This window comes from Rhea pennata, chromosome 9, assembly GCF_028389875.1.
Source record: "Rhea pennata isolate bPtePen1 chromosome 9, bPtePen1.pri, whole genome shotgun sequence".
Lineage (NCBI taxonomy): Eukaryota > Metazoa > Chordata > Aves > Rheiformes > Rheidae > Rhea > Rhea pennata.
Genome location: NC_084671.1, coordinates 122,831 through 130,764, shown reverse-complemented (window position 1 = coordinate 130,764; position 7,934 = coordinate 122,831). Strand labels below are relative to the sequence as shown.

The 7,934-nt window shown below is 42.3% G+C and overlaps 1 protein-coding gene across 1 annotated transcript; it reads right to left on the bottom strand.

Moving 5' to 3' along the window:
* Nucleotides 1-1,543: 1,543 nt before the first annotated feature.
* Nucleotides 1,544-6,766, bottom strand: LOC134143875 (tubulin alpha-3 chain). Its single transcript, XM_062582262.1, has 5 exons — nt 6,694-6,766; nt 5,008-5,230; nt 4,334-4,482; nt 2,810-3,490; nt 1,544-1,878 (listed from the first exon to the last, which is right to left on the bottom strand). Exons 1-5 carry the CDS (start codon nt 6,694-6,696, stop codon nt 1,582-1,584), a joined length of 1,353 nt encoding a protein of 450 aa, XP_062438246.1. The 5' UTR covers nt 6,697-6,766; the 3' UTR covers nt 1,544-1,581.
* Nucleotides 6,767-7,934: the final 1,168 nt, after the last annotated feature.

Here is a 7,934-nt window from a genome sequence, read left to right as displayed (position 1 = left end):
AGCCCCGCACCGTGGCAGAGGCAGCCGGGACACTTCCGCAACGCCGCGCCGCGCCGCGCCGCCCCGGCCGGGGGAGGTGGCCGCGCCGGGGCCGCCCTCCGCGGCTGCGTGTGCAGGGGCGGGGCGCAGCGCGGCGCGGTCACTCCGTTCCGCGGGGCTGGGCGCGAGAGCGCTCGTCTGCGTAGCCACGGCCGTGTTCGTACGTCTGGAAGCGTTGTTTTGTTGTTGCACGCTTGGTCCGAGGTGCTGTGCGGTGTTTTTGTGACCTCAATGCTATGTTGGTGCTTTTAGGAGTCCTCCCGGATCGCATGGAGTGTTGCTCGAGATGCAGCTAGCAGCTTCTAGCACCATGACTTCCTGAGTGAGAGGCTAAGGTGAAGTGGGAGAGGCTGGGCTGGGAACAGTGCCTTGAAAATAAAGAGAAGTTATTGCTGAAGTTGTGGGATAGAGGTGTGTATTCAGAGTCGGTCTGCTTGGGATGGATGGTAGGTGGCTCAGAGCAGGGCTCAGGTTTGGAGTGGCAGCATGCTGAGCACAGGCTGCTGTGGTCTGGGATCTTTGAGTATCCTAGATGCAAAAACAAAGGCACTTTTCTGTAGTGCCTCACAAACTGTGCATACATAGGATGCTATACAAATGCTGGATGCAAGTACTTCCAAAAATAATTTCTCTCTGGATATCTTCAGCATATGTATAGTCAAAAAAACACACTTCATGTTTCCCCTTCTGGTCTTATAGAACATGTAGAAACATTTTTTCTTGTTTTCAGGATTCAGAACTAGACCATTCTAAGCAAGTGGATCACCAGTCTTTACCTAAGCTGACTGTCCTGAGTTCACTGTTTCACAGTTGTCTATAAAACTGTATTAAATTGAATATACTATTAAAAGATTATTCATAAAGTAGTTCTAATAGGCTAATGTAGGAGCTTTTAAAATGACTGTAGTGTTTCTAAAGCAGATGTTAGATCTTTTATTTTTCCTTTTATCTGAAGGAAATCAAATGCATGGACCTTTCTCATTGGAAAATTTACTTTTTTGTGTATGTAATTTTTTCTTTTGAAAATGGCAAGTTTTATGTTTTTAGCAAGTAATCTAGTAGAAAGTGCTAGTTCAGTTCGAAAGTGCAATGGCATATGACACAACTACAGTCAAGTAATTACTTGTGTACAGCATTATTCAGTGCTAGTTAAGTAACTTTGGAAATTTTTACTGAGGTCTTCTTTGAAGCTAGCCTCAATGGGAGAATATAAGATGTTCCTTTGTATTGTGTAGACAGGCCTGGAATAATAATAATGTTTTAATCCTGAAACAACCTGAAGTAGCAGCAGTTTCCTGCCTGGGAGAAAGCAAAATGAAGGTAGAAAATGTCAGGATCACAGGAAGGTGGACATAACTTCCTGATTTCTTTTATGATTTGCAAATGCCTGGATGTCACCAAAAATTACAATTTTAAATGGTCCTTGCTTAGTGAGTATAGAACAGTAGGTAGAACCTTTAAAGCTTTATTTGAAAAATCAAACAAGTAAACAGGATTCCGAGTATTTTTTTTGTTCAAATACGTTTTCAGACCTCAGTTTTCTTAATATTCTTCCCCTTCTTCAGCCTCTGCTTCCACTGAGTCTACTCCAACTTCTTCATAATCTTTTTCAAGGGCAGCCAGATCTTCCCGGGCCTCAGAAAATTCTCCTTCCTCCATTCCTTCTCCAACATACCAATGTACAAAGGCACGCTTAGCATACATGAGATCAAATTTATGATCAAGACGAGCCCATGCTTCAGCAATAGCAGTTGTATTACTCAGCATACACACAGCTCGCTGCACCTTTGCAAGGTCACCACCTGGCACCACAGTTGGAGGCTGGTAGTTAATTCCCACCTTCAAGAAAAGATAAGAAAAACTTTTGCAATGAATGCTAATCCTTGAAGACTTATTTCTGTAATCAATGAAAAATCATCAAGGTTATGAACAAATAAGACAACTTACCATTATTTTTCATCAAAACGATTTATGAAATCCTAATTACAGGATCAAGTCAAATTGGGCCAGCATTAAGTGAGCTAGGTTGATCTGTAGATTTTTTTTTCCCTACAGATTATCATCTGTAAGCCACAAAAATCAGCCTGGAGGGACTGTGGAAGAAATTATTGAACATGAGAGCTTACTGGACTCTAATTAGAGCATAAAGATCTGGTCTTTCCAAATACTGAATGTGTGGACAGTGGCTGGACAAAATCGTTGATCTGGTAAAAAGTCTATATATGGCAGTCTATGTTAAAAAAGACCCAACAACCCAAAACAAACAAAAAACGACCAGGCTTTCCCCAGCAGTAGAAGCAGGCCCTGCTGAACTTCAGTCATTGGAATACAGATCTGGCAGTAAACAGCATCTGTCTTTTTAAGGTATCTATAAGTGTTTCAGGAAGTTACTGCACTGAAATACTATTCAGATTATTCAATACAGTATTTCTACAGTTGCTTGAGGGGTATTTACACTTCCTCTATACATTATAAACCTTAAAAAAAAGTTAATTAAGTAGAAAATATAATTTTTCAGTAGGCATCTGTAAATTGCTTTCAGATACTCAATATTGCCTATTCCTATAAAAGCTAGGGATTTAATTCGTTAACTTGATACAGAATTTCCATTTGTGTTACAAGATCTTAATTTTATGCTTAAAAATGTGATCTGAAATGTAAGCAGCTCAGTAGCAAGGACATTATGACATTGTAGAATAGCTATTAGCTCCAAATACTCTGCAATTCCTAATACTTCAAACATCAGGTAATTTGTAAGTTATGTAAGTACCTTGAATCCAGTTGGGCACCAATCCACAAACTGAATGGTTCGTTTAGTCTTGATAGTAGCAATAGCTGCATTAACATCTTTGGGAACAACATCACCTCGGTATAACATACAGCAGGCCATATACTTGCCATGACGAGGGTCACATTTTACCATCTGGTTGGCTGGTTCAAAACAAGCATTGGTAATTTCAGCCACTGATAACTGCTCATGATACGCTTTTTCAGCAGAGATGACAGGGGCATATGTTGCCAGGGGAAAATGGATTCGTGGATATGGAACAAGGTTAGTCTGAAACTCTGTCAGATCTACATTGAGGGCTCCATCAAAACGCAGTGAGGCTGTGATGGATGAGACAATTTGCCCAATTAGACGGTTTAAATTAGTGTAAGTAGGACGCTCAATGTCAAGGTTTCGACGACATATATCGTAAATGGCTTCATTATCTACCATGAAAGCACAATCTGAATGCTCCAACGTTGTGTGGGTAGTTAGAATTGAGTTGTAAGGTTCCACCACAGCAGTGGAAACCTGTGGTGCTGGATAAATCGCAAACTCTAGTTTAGATTTTTTGCCGTAGTCAACAGAGAGCCTTTCCATGAGTAGAGATGCAAATCCTGAACCAGTGCCTCCTCCAAAACTATGAAAGATAAGGAAACCCTGCAGCCCTGTACACAGATCAGCCTGTAACAGGATGAAAAAAAGTAGGAGAAAATAAAATATTATTAATGACTTTGGACATGGTGATACTAAAATAAACATTCAAAACTGTTTCTTATTAATTCTAGATTGTTACAATAAAAAATACCAGTATCCTTGAAAGATGCATGCCTTTTACTCAAAACTGCCAGTGCCTCCTTATACCCTCTACTGAGTATCTTCATATTAAAAAGCTAAATTGATGTCATTTTAATACTATGGTAAGCAATAGCAGCTGTATTCCACTGCAATCAGCTATAAAAAATTATAGCTGGGTTATTTGGGAATGTAAAAAGATTCTATTCCAGTATGCAGCAAGTATAGAAGTTGAAACCAAGTTTCTTGATGTTTATTATTCAACTAGTCATGCAATCACTTTTTCACTTTGAATCATACCATCGTATGAGTTTCTCCCAATATGATGTCAGAATGCAAAAACTAGAAAAATATTTTAATTTGCTAAATAGTCAACTAAGTTCTGAGGTTTAAGGTACTGGAAATGTTTTTCATGATGCATAACAGCATGATTCAAGTTGAAAATAACAATACATTAGTGTATAACAATGTGATTACACTCACTTAAGGGATCTGTAATGTTTCTGAGATATCTTTAAAATACTTTCAGATAATGATGTCTCAGATCCTAAAGAAGCTAAGTTTTATGAACTGAATGGTTATTTAACTCAGGGGGGAGCAGAAGAGGGCAGGGAGATCCAAGTTGTAAAAAAATATTACCTATGCTTAAAAACAAAAAACCAACAATAACTATAGATAGCTATAGAACTGTATCAGTTATTTTAAGTATCGACTTGCAGTATAAATGCTTACCAGTTTGCGAATGCGATCTAACACTAGATCAACAATCTCTTTTCCAATAGTATAATGGCCTCTGGCATAATTATTAGCTGCATCTTCCTTCCCAGTAATGAGCTGTTCAGGATGGAATAACTGCCTGTATGTGCCTGTACGTACTTCATCTATGAACAACAAAACACCAAGCACATAAACTCATCTGCTCAATTCTTCGTGCTGCCTAGTGACTACATATTAAGTAAGCCTACAAGCCAAAATAAAATGCAGACAGTATCTCTGACTGTATGCAGCTTGTCTGACTAGTGTAAAGGGTTGGAACAACTTCAGCCCTTTCGTTTAGAGGAAAACATCAGGTGCTTGCAAAGCAATGTTTGCATCCAGGAACATGGAGGTAACTCAGGAAACTACATTAAAGGCCCAAACAAGATTCTGAATAGAAATTAAGGCAAACTCTGTATACAGTACAGCAGTTTAGGAATTTTCCACAAGCTGTAAAGTAATTCTGTTTTTTTTCTAAATGTTATTCCTTGGGAAGAGAGACCATATTTCATTTCTTTCAAATCACAATAATCTCAAATGTCCAAGCTGCAGGCAGACACAGAAGTCTTTTAAAATCTATAGTGTTCCAAAGGAAAAAAAAATGTAAATACGTGCTTTTATATGGAAGATCTTTGATGCTGGGTACATACCAACTACAGTTGGCTCAAGGTCCACAAATACTGCTCTGGGAACATGTTTACCAGCTCCTGTCTCACTGAAGAAAGTGTTAAATGAATCATCTCCACCTCCAATTGTTTTATCACTGGGCATCTGACCATCAGGCTGGATCCCATGTTCAAGACAATACAATTCCCAACACGCATTGCCAATCTGAACACCAGCCTGACCAACATGGATAGATATGCATTCACGCTGCAAATTAAAAACAGAACAATGATAACATGAGGTACAGATACTTGTCTTCTAGATGTGACTCTCATAATAACTAGTTATCTGGGGGTTTATGATCATTATCCTTCCATTGCAGTATTCCCTGGTTACTTTTAAGTGGTAATTATACTGAACAAATTGCTGCTGACAAGATTCCACTCACCTCAGTTGACCTGGACAAAGGCTCTGAGAATTGGAGGGTCTTACCAATGGCGTATTCTCTATAAGCACATGGGATGAAAACAGTATCTTTATCTCTTACCATGCTGAATGTATATTGTTTCTTTGACATTCTAGCTACTTTTTCAGCTTTCTTTAGTTTTGGAAGACACAAAATTTCTTTGATTTGTTGCCAAATCATGTATTGGGTAAGTATTGCAAGAATCTTCCCTGCATAGGATCCCTTTGCATGTTTTCCTTTGTGATAAACAGAGATACCTAGTCACTGACAATCCATGTATCTTTGCATTCCTCTACTAAATTATCCCAGAGTCTCAATGAAGTGGTATCTGTCCACTTTTCATTACGTCTGGTGAAGCTGAGCAAATGTGTCATGTATGTTTATTCTCAACAAATCCTTTTTTTCTTACATCTGAGACTGAAATAGCCTTCTAGCTGCCTGTTACCATGTATCTAGGAAAAAGTATTAGTGGACAAGAAGTAGTAGGGTGTTGGGACATCTCTTTCTTATTTTCCTTATAGCTTCATCAAAACTTGTCTCCTTGATTCCATGTTTTAATTCTAACCATCGTGGTTTTGTCAGAAGTCTTTCAACATTGAGACTAACTGCATTCATTTCATGTCCATCCCGTCTGCCCCAAGTTACCATAGCTTTCTTGCCACCTTGCCATTTCCAGTTTCCTACTACTTCCTACCATGCGACTTTCAGAACCTGGAGGAAAAGGCGCCAAAGCTCAATTACCAATCCCGCCCCTTCAGCACCGCGCCTCTCGCCACCACGCGGCGCCGCGTTATTGGCTGCCGCTCAGACCCCTCTCCTCTGATTGGCTGTGTGCAACGCTCACATCATTTGAAAGCCAGGACAACCTAACCAAAAGTGTAATGGACTGGTGAGTTGATGTCATCCTATTTCCTGCCGTCCATCTGCTGCTTGAGTCAAGTGTTAGTCTGACCCTCGCCCTCTCCCTACTGCTCGGTGCAGCTGGCACACACTATTAACAGCCCTTCATTGCTTTTCTACACGCTCTCATCCCGCTAACTACCTACCAGTTTCATACATCTAACTTCTCCAAAACTGTTAACTCTTACAGCGTTTCTCTCCTCCTCCCCAATCTTTCCACTTTACTGCTGCCGCGGGGACTCCTCACAGGTGCTCCCTGCAAGTTCCTTTCCACCATATGCAATCCTGAACTCCCTGGGCCTGCCGTAATAGATGCGGTCCCAAATCCCCCTCCCCTCCCCAGCCGCGAGGATCCCCTTCCCACCATGTTGCCTTGCTAACGTGCGGAGCTTCGCCTACGCCAGTCCACGTCCACTTCTCCCTGCCGGACCGCACCAACTGCCAACGGCTACCCGCCTCGCGCCTCACGCCCGCGCGCACTGCCTTCCCATTGGCTGTTTCCAGGGCTGTCCAGAGAAGAATGGAGGAGAATGGAGGTCTCTGATTAGCTGGGGGTGGTCTTCTCCCCACGTGGGCGGTGCTTGCTACGTGCCCGCCTGCAGGCGCGAACGTTACGGCCTGCAGGGAGTTGCTCAGGCGGCTTTGGGCGGGAGGCGCGGGTGTCGGCGCCTCGCGCGGGAGCTGGCGGGCGGCGCAGCGCTGTGCAGCCTGCAGTGCCGGAGCCGCTCGCCTCGCCTCCGCGCGCGCCCGCCTGCTCTGAGCTCTGCCCTCAGTGCCGTGGGGGATGCTCAAGCGCGGGCCCGCCGTCGGCGGCTGCGCTCGTACCAGTTCCACAAAGCTTCCGCGGCGGCCGTGCTCCGGGGGGGGGGGGGGGGGGGGGGGGCGGTGCGCGGAACCGGGCACAGCGGCCCGTGGGGCCAGCGCGGTCTGAGAGCCTGGAAGTCTGCTCTAGCAGTGGGAAACGGGGTGTCCGGAGGAGAAGCGCAGTTGCTTTCTGGAGTAGCTGCTTTGCCGCCAGCTTTTATTCTATCAATCAAAACCTGCTTATTTTTCAGTGTTGAGCATATCCCCTCTTCATGAGGCAACTCCTGCGTGGAGGTTCTTTGTGGTGGGTGCTGAAGGCTGGAGTAGAGGATCAGACTCGTCCAGAAAAATCCGGTAAATGCATTGTGAGTTTCTTGAGTAGGAGCAGAGCTTATTTTCATGTTATGCTAGTTCTGCCTAGTAGTTCTAGAGAGACCTTGTTACAAAAATACAGCTAGATATCTATTTATTTTAATGCATTTTTAGTCAAGATGGGAAGGTATTACAGTCTCAATACTGCTTTCTTTTTCTTTCAACCACTGATTTATATATATATATATATATATATATAATATATACACGCACATATATATATTATATATATAAAGCTAGGCATTCCTATTAATAGTCTCATACAATAGGAGTATTTGGTCCAGGATATTATTATTTCCATGTATGACAAAGTTAATGAAAGTTGAAGAAGAAAACTTACTTTATTCAGACAGTTGCCTGAAAGTAACAAATAGAAAAAAAATCTAAGTGTTGTTCTATTTTAAACGTCAAACAATCCACATCCCATTC